General features: G+C 41.2%; 1 protein-coding gene across 4 annotated transcripts in view; it reads right to left on the bottom strand.

Annotated features, from left to right (window-relative positions):
* The window catches only part of CLIP1 (CAP-Gly domain containing linker protein 1), an 84,232-nt gene that overhangs the window by 52,512 nt on the left and 15,047 nt on the right, over positions 1–16,673 (bottom strand). For 2 of the 4 annotated variants that reach the window (XM_069960873.1, XM_069960874.1), the window contains exons 5-11: positions 15,701–15,926; positions 15,144–15,341; positions 13,345–13,448; positions 11,377–11,437; positions 8,529–8,633; positions 3,003–3,950; positions 1,814–1,930 (exon numbers count right to left, since the gene is read on the bottom strand). In XM_069960873.1, coding sequence (XP_069816974.1) covers positions 1,814–1,930; positions 3,003–3,950; positions 8,529–8,633; positions 11,377–11,437; positions 13,345–13,448; positions 15,144–15,341; positions 15,701–15,926 — 1,759 coding nt within the window. Of the gene's footprint in view, positions 1–1,813; positions 1,931–3,002; positions 3,951–5,123; positions 5,151–8,528; positions 8,634–11,376; positions 11,438–13,344; positions 13,449–15,143; positions 15,342–15,700; positions 15,927–16,673 lie in introns of all 4 variants that reach the window. The other 2 variants (XM_069960875.1, XM_069960876.1) reach the window with 2 other exon arrangements.

Raw genomic sequence — 16,673 nt, 5'->3', positions numbered from 1 at the left:
ACATGAATTAAAAAATGTAAAGTTAGAAAAGCTGATATTAAAGGGGGAGTCTAATAATTCTTGGTTACAGATCTCTCTCTCTCAGAATTACAAAGGCAGTTTTGATTCATGCATTTATAGAATAAGACAGGACAGGACAGGAGCACGGCGGCAAGTATGAATAGCCGCCTGCTCCTGCCTCCCACTGCAGGGACAGCCTGTAAAGAAGCTGGGCGCACTGCTCCCTGCACTGACCTGTCTCCACATCTCCCCCGCCGGCCCGGAGCACTTCCTATATGCTTCCCCAGCCTGTACACTTCTATAGCCTGCGGCACTCCCGTGCTGTTGCGCCCGCGGCTCCGCTCACCGGCTTCTTACTCCCGCTGCTCCCCGCCGCCTCTGCAGACTCTCCTTCACCCTGCAGAGGCAATAGTGAGCAGCAGGAGCAAGAAGCCGGTGAGCGGAACCGCGGGCGTAACAGCACGGGAGTGCCGCAGGCTATAGAAGTGTACAGGCTGGGGAAGCATATAGGAAGTGCTCCGAGCCGGGGGGGGGGGGGGGGGATGTGGAGAGAGGTCAGTGTAGGGAGCAGTGTGGTTAGCTTCTTTACAGGGCATCCCCGCAGAGAGGCAGGAGCGGGCGGCTATTCAAACTTGCCGCCGTGCTCCTCTCAGCTGCGGGGGACACCCTGTAAAGAAGTGGAGAATCCCATCATAATGAGGGGAATCCCCACTTCTTTACAGGGTGTCCCCCACAGCTGAGAGGAGCAGGAGCACGGCGGCAAGTTTAAATAGCCGCCCTCTCCTGCCTCTCACTGTTGCGGGAAACATGGAGCGTTTTTACGCTCTGTGGGCCGGGTGCACCTGACCCATGGAGGGTAAAAACCAATCAGATTTACATTGTTCCCTATTTACAGAATTTACAGCTCGGCTCTTGAACTGCTCGGTTCCAGTGTGTGTGTGTGTGTGTGTGTGTGTGTGTGTGTGTTTGTGTGTGTATGTGTATGTGTATGTGTATATATATATATATATATATATATATATATATATATATATATATATATATATATATATATATATATTTCCACAATGGAGTGCACTCTAACCACGGTGTTGCAGGGTGCCAGCCAGTATATATATCACACACCATTACCCTCCAAGTTTAAAAAAAACTCAACTCCTGCGATCCCCTGAGACTGCAGTCCACTTTACCATCCTCCTGCCAGCATTTCATAGGGGCAGCCTGAGCTCATCATAGAAAGGAGGGGGACCACCACAACACCAGGACTAGAAGATCTGACAGTGGCAGGAGATCACTGGAGACGAGTAAAGATTTTTCAGTATGTTTCTACTGCACTAAAGGTCAGATAAAACTATTTCAGCCTAAAAAGCTCCTTTAATACCTATAGGTATGCACTGCCATTAGCTTTCTTGATTCTCCTTACTGTAAGCCCAAGAAATGGAAAAGTCACAGATGTGGGACTCCCACTAAAGATTTTCATGGCATATACTACAGATTCTATACATGTCAATTGTTAGAATAGTCCTTTAAAGGGGATATAACGAATTAGAAAATCTGATGCTTTCTTCTGGACTTATAATACCTGGTACAACCGGAGGACAACTCCCCTCTATACAATAAAATACCACAAAAACTGGGGACAAGAGTGGTCTGTGTCTGGAAGAAAGCTGCTATGTTTTTAAATCTGGCTAACTTGATTAAGACCAAATAGCAGCAAATATTCAGATTAACAGCCTTATTGCTTTAGGAACACACAATGTACAACGTATAGAGCTAATTAAATCTAAACTATGTTACAAACTGTTAACATTACCAAATCTTCAATTTCCTTTTGAAAACTTTCTTTGACCTGAACCAGTGATTGCATTTTGCTTTCAAGGGCAGCAAACTTTTCATTGCGCTCCACCAAATCTCTTTGTAAATCACTGGCCTAGCAAAGTTCAATGAAGGAAAAAAAAAACAACAGAATGGACATAAGAAATAATAATAAAATATGTAAAATTAACATAAAGTGTTACCAAAAATATGAAAATTAAAAAAAAAAACTGAAAAAACAAATATGAACAAATGGCCAGAGAATTATTTCCATATTTAAATTGTGTTTAATGCACTCACTTGCCGCACAGTAAAATGGCGCTTGGCCAATAATTGCATTATTATTTCTTAGCCACTGGCTAAGTGGTCATTTCCTGCATAAGGGTGCGTTCACACTGAGGAATTCTCACTGATAACATCCCGCGAATTCCATCACTCGCTCTCACATGACTCTCCAACTGTGTTGTAGACTCTATTCTATGGTTAAGCAGATGCCGCCGTCCGCCCAAAGAATTGACATGTCACGGGCGGAGAGTCAAGCGGGAGCGTGTGGGGGCGAGCATAATCTTGTTTCAAGGTGACCAGACTCCCAGAGCTGTGCGAGCTGTGGCTGCTGGAGAGGATGATGGCAGAGGAATGCTCAGTGTACCTCAGTGTCCCCCTGCCATCATCCTCTCCAGCAGCCACAGAATGCACAGCTCTGGGAGACGGGTCGTGACATCGCCATGTTATCCAGGAAGTGACATCGCCATGTTATACAGGAAGTGACATCACCATGTTATACAGGAAGTGACATCACCATGTTATACAGGAAGTGACATCACCATGCTATACAGGAAGTGAAGCCTTGATGCAGCAGTAAGTGCAGGATAAAAAAAACTTTATAAGCATTTCCCGTAATAAGTGTATATTGGTGATTTGGGAGGTGATACAATACTTAAACATTTTCACCGGACTTCTCCTTTAACAATTGTTGGGAGCTGGACATCCGAACCCTGCCCAACCATAACTTTTTACATGATTGTCACATCAAAATTCTTATTTTTTAAATAACAGGGACAATTTAATGTTGTGGGTAATAGGCTATTACTATAAATGAGGAAATAAAATATAATACAACATAAAATAAAGAATTACAAAATAATTAAATAAAAAAACACAACTTAAGGATGATGTATGGTACAAACCTTATTACTTTCTGCGAGCTTTTCATGCTCAAGGTTTTTAACTTGCCCTTCAGCTGCCTCAAGTCTCTCCTTAAGCTTCTCAATCTCCAAGTTAAATTCAGATTCTGCTTTCCTCACAGTATCAATATTGGCCAGCCTCTCATCTGCCTCCTTTACTTGGGACATTAACCTATCAATTGAAGCACTTTGTTTTGTACACTGGGCTTGCAACACTTCCAGCTCTTTTACCTTTATTTCAGCATCATGGAGCTTATTTAACGTGTCCTCCATTTCTATTAAGTGTTGCTCCTCTGCAGCGTCCAGTTTAGACTTTAGTGTTTCGAGCTCCGACTCTCTCTCTTCAGAATAGGCTTGCAGTTTGGACTTCAATACTTCTATTTCTTTTAAATGATCAGCCTGTTCGGCTTCTTGCTTAGATTTCAAAAACTCTGTCTCTTTTTGATGTTCTAACTTAAGGTGCTCAATGTGGGCCTTTAGTTCAATCAGTGCGGACGTTTCTGTATTTGCGCCTTTACTGACGGAAACGGTCAGCTCTTCCATCGTTTGCTGATGTGAACTGATTGCTGAGTCCAGTTTAGATTTCCAAAGTTCTATTACATCCGAATTCTCTTTGTTGGCATGGCCGAGCTTTACTTTCAAAGTTTCATTCTCTTTGGATAGCTTTTCCACCGATGCTTTCAGTGATGCCAACTCTTTCTTGTAATCGCCCTCGGTACTTTCAAGCTTACCTTTCAGCGACTGCATTTCTTGCTCGTGCTTCTTACTAAGCGTTGATATGTTTTCTTGCAAAGTACTGATTTCCTGCAACAGTGACAGGGATGCGTCCACATCGCTAGACTGTTTGCTAGATTCTACAAGCTTCTGACGCATTTCTGAGACTTCCTTTGTCTTCAGAGCCAAATCTTTTTCTAGTTCCATAATGCGGGATTTTTCGGAAACAGTCGCCACCTGTGACCATAAACCGGTTTAGGAAAGACAACAAAAAAAATACAAGAACATATCAACTGCAGAAGGGCACAGGCTTCTAAAGAAAAAGACAAACATATTATACTTATCCAGCATTAGAACATAGCTGCTCTCTTTCCAAAAACAGCGCCTCATCCATTCTCAAGTTGTGTGTGGTATCAGCTCAATTCCATTAAAGTGAATGGAGCAAAGCTGTAATATGAAATGAAGACAGGTGTGGCGCTGTTTCTGGAAGGAAACAGCTATGTTCTTCTTATTTTAGATAAAGTCTTTTTAGACGGCACTTCTGTGTCTAGGGTGGTGCTCGTAGTGAGAAAAAAATTCCAACAGTATTATAAAAGTTCATTCTTGGAACTTGCCATCATGCTTCATAAATTTTTATTGTAGAGAAAAATAAACAACGGCAACAGGACGTTTCGGCGTCAAGCCTTGACGCCGAAACGTTCTGTTGCTGTTGTATATTTTTCAGATGAACTTTTTTTCTACAAGAAAAATTTATAAAACCCGATGGTGAGTGTCCCTAGAATGAACTTTTATTATACTTATCATCTTAGATAACCCCTAACTACTAAGCAAAGAAAAAAAAAAAAAAAACTACCCCCCACCAATAAGTCCATGCGATTAAAATTTTCACCATTAGCTCATATCACATATTGCTCCAGTTTACGGAACTAAAAACCTATAAAAAGGAAAGCAAAGACACCTTTCCGGAAACTGACATTTCTATACAATTCACCAAGCCTGACCACAGAAAAGTGCACCCCTTCCAGCTTTATCATAACCCATCCATAACAAAAGCAAACTCAATGTTAATCACACCTGTAAACACATACTGCCAATCCCCACAGACTACACTGATACACCGCAAGTAACAGCATTTTATTCCAAACACGAGTCTGAGACCCCGACATGATGCCCTGAAAGCAGCAGATATGTGCATCGATGCACTGAGCAAACCCCTCTGAAATACTACAATCGTCCTCTGTCCAGAACTTCATTAGTATTGACCAGACATTTGCATGCATCATTAATAGTTCTGCCCTTATAAACAATGCAAGGTTGTTAAAATATAAAGTATTAGTGCATATCCTACCACCGCAAGCAACGTTTCCAGTTCCAGCAAACAAAGACACCAACGGAACCCCCGATACTTACTTTTAAGGAATCTGGCCTTGTTTTGGCCTGTAAATAACAAGAAATGTCAGAGTTTCTTCTTCCCCATGACCAGAGGTACTAGTTAAATCCCCAGCAGTTTGTGTTGTCAGATTTCCTTAGATTACTTTAGGTTACATGGGCATTTCAACAAAAAAAAAAAAAAATTTATATAGGACTTCTGCATCATCCAATCGAGCACTTTCCATATTGTGAGTAGGTGAAATGCCCATGTGTGACGCTTGTCAGAAGCATCTGCAACCTATCAGAAAATCTCCGCAAGTCAGCACAATAACACTGACCGTATCTAAAATAACCACCTTAATGCAGTAAGAACACTAAGGCAAATGGTTTACTGATCAAGCCCCAATGGGAATCACAAATATAAGAACGATAGTTACCTTACCAACATTCCCTAATTCAGAATGAACAGCAAGTAAATCTAGCAAGTTGATCTCTGCACCATAATGAAGGTGCTTACAAGCCAAATTATACCATCACAGGTTACTAAATGATTAAAAAAAACATATGGGCTGCATCCAACTATCGGGGTGAGAAGGCACAATAGTCAGAATATTTACAAGCGAAGCGTAGCAAGTAAAGAAGCACACACTGGATTGCATATACTAGTATAGAGTTAAGCTATGACCCTCATTGCCTTCATGTATAATAAGCAACTAATAGATTGGCACTAAACTATCCCTCACGTTAAAGTGAATCTGTGCCCCCGATTGCCTCCTGAGCAGATGGCACTGCTGGATAGATATGAAAACGTTCAGAACATACCTTTGATGGTAGAATGAGTTTATATTTTTATAAAAAAAAGTAAAAACTATATTTGGGCTGTGAATGGTGTCAAAGAGGCGGAGCCTATTGTTTCCTAGGCCATAGCGCCGCTGTATTGCCTGCCCCATTCGTAACCAGCTACATACACGTGCTGCATACTGGACAGTGAGGTGTAGCAGTTCTAGGGCCAAGGGAATAATAGGCTCCACCTCTTTGACACCATTCCCAGAAAAATAATAATTTTTTTTTTTATATAAAAATACAGACACTGGCAAAAATGGTATGTTGTGAGTGCTTTCACCAATGTCTATCCAGCGGTGCCGTCATCTTGGTAATCAGTCAGGGGATTACAGATTCACTTCCCAGGCAAGTACAAAAACTGCTGACAGACTGGTGGAGGCAGGAAAATGATAAACAACTGAACTCATCAATCCCATGCCTCTGACGTGCTGCTCCCGAGTCCTATTCACAGAGGGATGTCATCTTCAGTATGAAACCAGGTACGTAACGTACCCAGCTTCTCCAGCTGAAATGTTAAGGTCTGGCTGAGCGACTGCCTGCTCAGCCAGTCGGTGACAGGTGCAGTGTCCCGCCCCAGTCACTGATTGGCTGGGCAGGCAATCAGTTGGGGATGTGACATTGCTTAGCAAAGCTGCAAGTCACCGGCTGATGTAAACGGGACCCAGGAGCGGGTAAGTTCAGTTGTTTATTATTTTAATGCCCCCACCAGTTTGCCTGCAGTTTTGTACTTCCGTGGGACTTCCGCATTAAATAAACCCTATCAATTTGTGGCATAAAAAATGTATATTAATTTTAATTTTTTTAACAAATTTTTATATTAGAACTAAATGATCTCAAATTGTAACTGAATTACAAATGTGATGTTTCATAGTACAGTGGTACCTCGGTTCTCAAACTGCTCGGAACTTAAACTGTATTTTCAAGGAAAGTTTGCTTTGGTTCTCAAACTCTTTCTCGGTTCTCAAACAATTTTCGGGCAGCCAGTCTTGAAGTACTCGGTATCTGAACGTGGATGGTGGGTTGAACTTGGTGAGTTTAGCACTGGTGAGGCTTCACATACAGTACAGTACTGTATAAGACTGCTGGAGTGAAAAGCTTACTGCTTCCCTTAATAATGCCATTGATAAATTTGAATCCGTATGGCTTCCGTGGGATACCTTTGATATGACCTCCTCTTCTGGCAGTAGACCCTAGTCTCCCCGTCTCCCCCACCTCCCCTCCCGTCCCTTTCCTCACCTCCTTTGTATTGAGTCCTGTGTCAGTCTATCTGTGTTGTATGTGTGTCAAAGGGTTTCATTATTGGGCTACAGTTAGGATATAATCCCATACCTGGGCCATGAGTAACAGTAATTTTTCCTCTGCTGACAGCTGTTGCATTATCCTCATATGCTACCTTTCTCTGTAGAAATACGCTGTACCATTATGATCATGTCAGAGCTAATTGTTACCACTGTTACCTTATACCCGTGCCTGATATGTTTTCTACTACTGATACCCCATTGTCCTATTGTTTTGTATAGTATTCTATACATGTTTTGTATTCCTTTGTTATGTCTTTGCTAAAAATTTGCAAAATCTTTTCAATAAAAATACAGTTATATAAAAAAAAAGACTGCTGGAGTGCATATACAGTACAGTAGTAGTACAGTCAGTGCACCACCATCTCCCGTCCTGTACTGTATAGGATTGCTGGTGTGCATATACAGTACAGTAGTACTGTATATAGTGCTGTATAAGACTGCTGGAGTGTATATACAGTACAGTAGTAGTACAGTCAGTGCACCACCATCTCCCATCCTGTACTGTATAGGATTGCTGGTGTGCATATACAGTACAGTAGTACTGTATATAGTGCTGTATAAGACTGCTGGAGTGTATATACAGTACAGTAGTAGTACAGTCAGTGCACCACCATCTCCCATATGTTATAGTGCTGGGATGGGGGGACTATGCAGTAAAGGATGAGTCAGGAGTTGGTGACTACTGTACTATAATTTCTGGTTTTGTTGAATGTTTCTTGTGTATAATGTCCTATACAGTATAGTGCTGTTCTGTATGTCCTGTACAGTATAGTGCTGTTCTGTAATGTACTGTAGAGATTAAACCAGGCCCTTTTCAATGTAATATATGGGTACAGTAGGTATTTATTGGTGGCTGCAGGAACCAATTTAAAAAAATTACATTATTTCCTATGGAAAGACACTGCTTGGTTCTCAAACTGCCTTCCAGAACCCATTAAGTTTGAGAACTGAGGTTCCACTGTATTTTACTCAGCTTCTAAAGCTGCTCGCTACAGAATACATTAATTTAATGAGAAACTATAACACATAGTTAATAGGACGTAATGAGAGATTACAGGTATGACATGGATGCCATTATAATTTTTTTGTTGGTAAAGTAATTTAGTAATGAAACTCGTGTTAACTACCCTGTACTATGCGGAGACCCGAAGGTAAGGATACAAGTTTTACTCGCATTATGTAGAAACACCAGAAGACCAAAAGCTAAAACTGTTTCTTTTCACTCACAGTTTGTACTGTAGATGGACACAGCTAATAAAGAGTACTGGGAGAGTTTCCAGGAAATATTGAAAACCATTACCCTAGTATCTTCTAACTCTCTTTGAAGTTTGTCAGCTTTGGTCTTTTCAAAGAGCAGGCTCTGTTCAAGCTCCTTAATGCGGGCATGCTCCAGTTTGGTCTGCGTCTGTTAGTAAAAAGGGAGAGGAAGAGAACACAACAGTGCCACCATCACATGCCAGCACGAAAGGAAGGAGCCACATGCAGGCCGTGCTCCGGCACCATCGGACCATTGAAGAGCAAAGATGCAGTGGGAAACATAAGAGAAGGGGATGACTAGATGATGCTTGGGTGATGGCAATTGACGAGAAAGTGGGAAGAAATTGATGGTGAAAGACAGAAAAAAAAAAAAAAAAAGAAAGGCAATAAGTAGAAATGTAAGATAGGGGCATGCAGCAAGTAGAATTACGGTTTTCCAGAAAATAAATGCATTAGTGTAATTTAGAAAGTTAACATTTTTGTTTTAAGGATTAAAGCCTTTATTGATTTAAACTTTTTATTTTTAATTTGGGGTCAGTATGCAACTGTTTAGAGGTTTTATAGGAAACCTATGAATATATCTTTCTGGCAGAAAAATTAATACATCTTGGGCATATGGCATAAGACCTTCCGCTGTAGACACATGCAGAGGAGCAGCTGCTGGACATTAAGTGGGAATTTATTAAAGGGATCCAATAGGCTCCACTGTGCCGTTAGGGTTCCCTGCAGTACAGTATAAATCTAATGTGCAGCCCGCAGAGTGTACCAGACAAGGCTGAAGTAGTAGTTTTACAAAGGGGAAAAAGATGTTTTATTATGCCACGCAAGGGGCACAAACTAGTCATCTGGGCAGAGAGCTGCCCGTGACAGGTCACAGCTCTCTGCCTATCAGAGTGCACTGCGGGGACGAATGACAGGCAGAAAGACCCATTAGTGGCCTCTCTGCCTGCCGATCATCCCCGACCTGCATGCTGACAGGCAGAGAGCAGCTCCCTGCCTAGATGACTAGTTGCTGCCCCTCTCCCGGCATAATAAAACATCTTTTTCCCTTTTACAAAGCTACTACAGTGGCTGGTATATGCTCTGCAAGCTTCAGTTGAGCTATACTGTGCTGCTGGGAGCCATATTGGCACAATTGTGCTGATTGGTTCCCTTTAAGGTCATAGTTGTGGCAACTAATTTTAATATAGTACTGGACCTGATACAGTTGCTTAAACGAAACAGCTTAAGTTTTAGAATTTCAAAAGTTTCAAAGCACATCAATAAGTAGGAAAATGAGAAGGGCCTGCTGAACTAACTTTTGCGCCTCATTCACGCATTACCAAAAAGACTTATATTTCAGCACTGAAAAAGCCTTAAAAAAATACACCTAGGATCCCAATGAGGAGCTCTATTTAGCCATGGGTTCATTTACACCCCTGATTTGCTGCCGACAGGTCAGTTTTAAGTCATTGAAGTGCAATGGTTACATTTCTAGTGGGGTAATTCTAAAACAGTGTCTGGTTATTTTAAAGAAAAATAGATATGAGGTTAGTGTTGTTGTTGCTGTGTTTAGCTGAAAAAATAAACCTAAGAAATAAATTTGTCACTCTTGTGTGCATCTCAGTGCCAAAAGTTTTAAAGTCAGTCTACAATGGTAAATGAGTTGGCTTAAATGAGAAGTCTGGCCAAAAGAAAACATCCAGGGCGGGCGGGGGAGTGCGGGAAAAAAAAACAATACTGCAGTCACTTCATGGCTGAGCGGGCTGTCCCCAGAAGAATTGATTATTATGTTCTCCCCCCCTTACAGGCACTGTATTTATAAAGGTAACCAACGGCAATTAACATTTCCATGTATTAAATTCTACAAAGGTCATAATAAGGTTTAAATTTTTCAAAATGTGTACAGCGATAAGTGGAAAAGATTTTACTTTAGTTGGTGTACTTGTACCACATTGCTATTGTTAATATATATATTAATCTGAGGATTAAGGGTATATTTCTAAACTTTTTCCGGTAAATATTCAAATGCACAGCACTAGAACAAGTTTTTTTTGTAGTATAACTTAGTATATTAACAAGACCTCAAAAGCAGCATGCACCAATGAATTAAAGCTTGAGTTTTAAAAGTGGTTATTAGTGTGTAAGGTTTTTATTTGTAAGATAGTCTTCCTCGGTTTACTTGCTCTGACCGAAAGTTTGATGAATTTGTTCACAATTTATTTCTAGTCCTGTCCCCTAGTTCACTTAACTGGATAGTGAAAACAATTAAAAGGGGGGAAAAACATAATACATATGATTTTAAACATGTAAAAAAGGAAAAATAATAATGTGAACTTAAAATGTTGAAATGTAACTTTATGGAATTAATCAATACAAGCAATACATATGGTCATAAACAGTTTTATAATAAAAACTGGCTAATTTAGCATATGATAGCAAGTCTACATTTAACTGACGTTGATTGACTAAATTAGCGTTTCTCAAAGAAAGCAAAAATAGAAAGAAAAACTGTAAAAATTTTCAGATTCAATGCCGTATTCATGTTTAGAAAACTGGAGATGACTTGAAAGTCAGCAAATATAAATGGGGGGGCAGGGGGGTTATCTGAAAAGAACCCCCTTTAGTTCACCACCAGTTTTGCAAAGCATCAAAAGTTTTTATTGAGTTTGATTTCAGATTGTGAAAAAGCAACAGCAAGCAAGAGGCATTACCAACCAGTAAAGATGATGGAACTATTGGGTTTATGTTTGGAATGTCTGGGCTGCTCCAATTGGGAAAACGTGTTTACTAACTATCGTGCTTTCTGTAGCACAATCTGCTTCACATGCTCTGTATTCGTGTCATGGTGCAAAACAGTAAAATTGCTATGTGTAAAAAGAAATAAAAACAAAAAAAATTCTCTCTTTTACCTCTAAATCCCCCTTGGTAATGGACTCTTCTTCAACACGGAACTGGAGATCTTCAACTTTCCTGGAAAAAAATCTACATTTGTGGGAGTTTCAAAATGAAGGCCTATTACAGTTACTAAACAAATCTATATTTAGCTTCAGGCACAGAATAAAATCTAATGTAAATCAAAAATAGGGTTACACAGGTATTCCAGAAAAATAAAAAAAAACTGCCGGAAAATTTATACAAATTTAGTAAATTTAAAAAATGTAACTCTTGTACAAAAACATGGCCACTTTCTTCCAGAGACAAGACCATTCGTCTCCAGTTTGGGTGCAGGTTTTGTAACTGTTTAATTGAAGTGAATGGAGCTTAATTGCAAACCGCACCTGAACTGGAATCAAGAACTGGTGCTGTGGCCATGTTACTGTAGCGCTAAATGCCCCTTTAAAGTGATAGTGTCAAGGGGGTTTCAATATAAGTTTTCAGCACAATTTTTAAGCTTAAATTGTGGACATTTCATATCTTGCTGTATAAAGAATTTCTTTGTGGTCTCTATCCTCGTAAACGCATGTTATTGTTGGTGGATAGTGCCGTAGGAGCAGGGCTTAACGGTGGTGAAACCTCATATCTCTGCCCACATCTGTGTCATTGGCCTTGCCCCCGGGGTGACGTCACAGTCTAGACCACCCATTTCCCCCCCCCCCAATTGGAACTGGGAAACCTAGAGGTCTAGGCCCCGTCCCCTCTAATCCAGCTGTCCCAGAGAAGACAGGGACTATGCCTTTAGGTTGGCCCATTTTGATGCTGCTGCGTAGGGGGCAGGGATTGTATGCCTATGATGTCAGGGAGGGGACTACGGGGCAGAGATAAGGGGTTCCACAGCTGTTAAGCCCTGCCCTTATGGTATAGACCACCAACAATAACATGCATTTCTGAGGGAAGAGACCACAAAGAAATCCTTTGTACAGTAAGATATAAAAATGTCCAGAATATAGGCTTAAGAATGGTGCTGGGAACTTCTGATATGGAAAGGGAGGGGCAATACCACTTTAACTTTAGTTTATGTAAAAGAGTTATAACTCCCTTTGATCCTTTAACTTAAGTTACATGAACAACATAGATCTAGGAGCTATGCCGTGTGCACAACTTCCAATAAAGTCAATAGGAGTTACACAAATTTCACCTATGGCTACTGCAAGCCATGTTTAACCAAGATGGAAACATCCCTTTAAGACACTGATGCAGCTTGCATTAGCAAAAGAAAACATCAGACCTTGGACACGTGGGAGAAAGTCTTCTGAAGAGACAACTACAAACCAAGACTGTCCAAAAACATGACCAGTTCATTACAGAGTAGGCATTCCCAATGCGGTGATTATTTTGTCTAATTGTTTGTCTAAAGCTATTAAAGTGGTTAGACACAATTACAAGTTATCCTGAGGACAGGGGACAGCTATCTTATTGTCGGGGTCTTAAGAACAGGATACCAAGTCTATCAGAATGAAGCAGCAGGATGCACATGTGTATTGTTGCTTGATTCATTCACTATTGGAGCCCCAGAGATAGCCAAACACTGTACTTTTAATTATGAGACAACCCCTTTAAGTATTACTGGCAGACTAACCATAGCTAAGACACAGATTAAGCAACACAATGTTCCAAAAAGAAATATGTTTTATATAAACAATCTAATACGTAGCATATACACAACATAACAGAACTACATTTACTTTAAAAAGGGGGAAATATGACACCTTATTCTCAGCATAATTATGGGGATTGCTGCTCATGTTTTAAAGGCTGTTCAGTTACAAAATTTGACTTATTCGCTGTAATTTTGTTGGATAGCAGCATGCTTTCCCCTCATGCCACTTGGTGGTTAAAGTTTTTTTTCCAGTAAGCAGCATTTAGACATGATATTAAGTACTTCTATGTTTAGTTGGTAACAAAAGATTAACACTGTAAGACCTCTCTATATATTATACCTCTTTTCTTCTTCAAGTTGGTTAAGGAGTTCCACTTTCTCTCGGTCTGCTGCTTCTACCAGACCACGTAACTGATCCATTTTAGCCTCCATTTCCATTACATACTGCAGAAAAATAAAATTACATGCATAACATAAACAAATAAAAATTAAAAAAAACCAACATACCAGCCTAGGTTTAGCTAAAAATTAACATTAAAGGGGTATTCCCCCCAAAATTATTTTTGCATTAATACAATGCCCACCCGTAGCTTTCCATCTTTCCAATATAAAGTTATAACGGATTCTGCACAGTTTTGCTGTTATCTAGCTGCATTCACCCCCACGGATTGCATAGAATCATCAGCTCTCAGTCCAACCCGACACGCTCCCTGCTCCTGGCCCGCACCCTCCGAGACGGCATCACGTGTCCTGCAACTCTTCAATGGGCCGGGTTAGTGCTTCTATCCCAGCGAAACCGAAGTGATGGAGTACACTGACAGGGGATGGCTTCTGTAAGAGAGGGAGACAGTGATCAGTGCAGCTGTCACTGTCTCCCTTTCTAACAGCAGCCACCCCTGTCACCCGCACAGTGTGGCCCCAGAGCTCACTCATAAGGGGTGGGAGTAAGCTGGTGTAATCCGCGGCCCACTCGCATGGCACCCGTGTCATCCTCCGCTCACCCGCGCATACCGGCGGCTGCACCCCCCGCACACGGAACTCATCTGGCCCGCGACAAGCGCCCCCAGTAGTCCTGCTATATCTTGTGAATATCAGCTCTGCCACATCATGTACCAATCAGACATAAGCATTGCATGATGGGAGACGTAGTTTTCTGGCCGGCGCCATGTTGGATATAGATCGGCTTTTTAAAAAAAACCTGTAACTTTGTAACGGAAGCAGCTAGAAAGACGGGAGACGGTTCAAAATACCCAGGGGGACTTGGTGGGTAAGACTGGCTAGGTTTGGGAGCATTTTATTTATTTTTAGCTAGGGATGACAATAGCGCTGCGAGTATGTAATCTCATTGAAAATAAAGTTAAGAGATCTGCAGCGGATTTCGCTGCAAATTCGAAATACACATTGGCCTAGGATTAGCTAAAAAGTAACATTAAGCATAGACTCACAGGACGGATCTGCAGCGAATTTCACACTGCGAATTTGCAGCGAAATCTGCTGCAGATCCCTTTGTTGTCATTTTCAATGAGATTACATACTCGCAGCGGGATTATAATCCTGCTGCAAGTATTTAAATGCTGGCCCCCTTAAACTGCCCGGAGCATACTTTACCTGGTCCATGCTCCATCTGCATCTGAGGCTCCCAGCTTCTGTGGAGGGGCCATGCACTGATTGGCTGAGCGGGACCTACAGGGACCGGGAGCCTCAGATGCAGCCGGAGAGCGGACCAGGTACAGTATGCTCTGGGTGGCGGCGGGGTAAGGGGGCCGGCATTTACATAGTAGCAGAAGGATGACAATCCTGCTGCAAGTATGTGATCTCATTGAAAATGATAGTGAAGGGATCCACTGTGTGAGTCTACCCTAAAAATAACTTGACGTGTCTTAAGTTATTAATCGCAGTAGTTTTTCGTATTTATTTCAATTACACCTCACAAATAATTTTTTTGTGCTAAGCAGAACACAAGAGAATTTGAAGGAAGGAAAGTGCACACGGTGAGGAATTGTACAATGCAAACAGCGTGGGTATGTACAGTGACAACTCTTCCTAATACATTACACTGATGAATAATATGAAGAGGCCGAGCCCTTCAAATGACTCTCCAAAAACTTTCTTGAAAAATGTGAAAAGAATCAAAAATACCTGGTCATGTCCATCTCGTATCACAGCTAACTCCTGTTCCACTTCTCCAACGTGACTTGTGGCTTTAGCAACTTCAGCCCTCTCCATATCCCTTTCAGCCAGAAGCTGTTCTATATGTTGCTGCTTCTCCTTTAGGGCCTCCTGGAGAGCTGTGGTTCCAGATATTTTTCTTGCATATCTTGAAGAGGTTTCTGTTAACTGTATAAAGGAAAGGACAAAAGTAAGGTTACCAGAATCAGGGGACCCCAAGATAAAAAAAAAAAAAAGTCTGCACCTACAACACAGGTGTCAAACTCAGGCCTACAGCTGTTATAAAACTACACTTCCCATCATGCCTGGACCAGGCATGATGGGAACTGTAGTTTTGCAACAGCTGGAGGGTCTGAGTTTGACACCTGAGATCTAGAAAGATCAGCGGAAGAAATAAAGGTTAACAGAAATGCTTTATAATGAGCGCCCCTTTGTTTACAGGATGTGATGATGTTTTCTGAACACTGCATCAACACTAATGGGATATTTAGCAAAGAAACAAGTTTGCTTCTTTCCTCCAAACCTACCAGTCCAGAGCGACTTGGTTTGTTGCTCACAGACGATGAGATTGAGCTCATGGAGCTTATAGAAGATGCACTCGGACTGCGTTTTAGTGATGCTGGTGTTACAGGTGTTGCAGGTACTTTTCTTACGGCGGTTTTAGCTTTAGCCGGGGTAGTTGATGGGAATCCGATCCTTGTAACCTTATGTACAGGTGCAAATAAGCCATACTTTGGCTGACACTGAAAATACCTTGAATAAAGAATAAAAAAAATATGACCATGTACATCATTTCCTTGCTACATTCTTTCAAAATATTGAGAACCGGTACAAAAAAAAAAATATTCAAGATTTCTGTACAAGTAGTAATTTATTTATCATACTGCATTATAAAGATTATTATATTACATTTATTAAAGTGGTATTCTTTCCAGTCTGAAGGAAACAGATCACTGATCTCAAGGTGACCAGCCAATGATAACACTGCCAGTTGCCGGTTAAAGAAATTAACACAGTGATATCCTAGGTACATTGCTCATGGGAAATACGAATAATCAAAAAGCCTGTGGAGCCTCATTTAAGAGTCTCAAAAGAAAGGACTGGCCAGATATCCCTTTGGAAAGGGCCCAGCCAAGGGGTGGCTCCTGTATGGAAACAACGATATTAAGTGGCCCAATAAGTCAATGTAATGACAAGGGAAAAACCAAGGGCATGTATCCATCCACAGATAGCTGTTTCGGGGTGTTGCCCCTCATCAGCAGGGAGCAGGACTCTAGCTAGGTGGAAGCAATGCCTAGTAGAGCCATATGAAGAGACCACAGTGCTCGCCCATGTACATTGTGCATCTTAACCAGTCTGATCAGCTGTATGATCATGAGTCAGCCCCCTACTCATCTGATATTGATGGCCATGAGAAATATTAGCCAGCAGCTATGCTATCTAAGAAAACCTGTTTATAGAAAGAGATTGTAAAGAGAAGATAACAAATTTTCACATTTT

This window comes from Dendropsophus ebraccatus, chromosome 3, assembly GCF_027789765.1.
Source record: "Dendropsophus ebraccatus isolate aDenEbr1 chromosome 3, aDenEbr1.pat, whole genome shotgun sequence".
Classification (NCBI taxonomy): Eukaryota; Metazoa; Chordata; class Amphibia; order Anura; family Hylidae; genus Dendropsophus; species Dendropsophus ebraccatus.
Note: the sequence above shows the minus strand (reverse complement) of the source record. Positions and strands in the feature narration are given on the sequence as shown.